Source organism: Penaeus monodon, chromosome 32, assembly GCF_015228065.2.
Source record: "Penaeus monodon isolate SGIC_2016 chromosome 32, NSTDA_Pmon_1, whole genome shotgun sequence".
NCBI lineage: Eukaryota > Metazoa > Arthropoda > Malacostraca > Decapoda > Penaeidae > Penaeus > Penaeus monodon.
In genome coordinates, this window is record NC_051417.1 from 32,816,153 (window position 1) to 32,816,381 (window position 229).

Below are 229 nucleotides of genomic sequence, written 5' to 3' on the forward strand. Positions count from 1 at the left end.
AGGGCCCGAGAACCCCCACCCTACCCGCCGCCCCGTCGACATCAACGTCATGAAGCGCAACATGACGATCGCCAAGGGCTTCCTGGACATCAGCCTCCTCTCGGCCAACGCCAACCAGCTTAAGAACATCCTCAACTTCGGAGACATCGAGAAGGCTTCGTATTACATCGTCTTGTCCGGCATCATCACCAGCCTCATCTTCCAGGTGAGGGGGGGGGGGGTTGAGGGG

At 59.8% G+C, this 229-nt stretch overlaps 1 protein-coding gene across 1 annotated transcript in view; it reads left to right on the forward strand.

Annotated features, from left to right (window-relative positions):
* The window catches only part of LOC119593825 (ninjurin-1-like), a gene marked incomplete at its 3' end in the record, with an annotated part of 9,950 nt that overhangs the window by 5,104 nt on the left and 4,617 nt on the right, over positions 1 to 229 (forward strand). Inside the window, 1 exon segment of the mRNA XM_037942854.1 lies at positions 3 to 205. Coding sequence (XP_037798782.1) covers positions 3 to 205 — 203 coding nt within the window.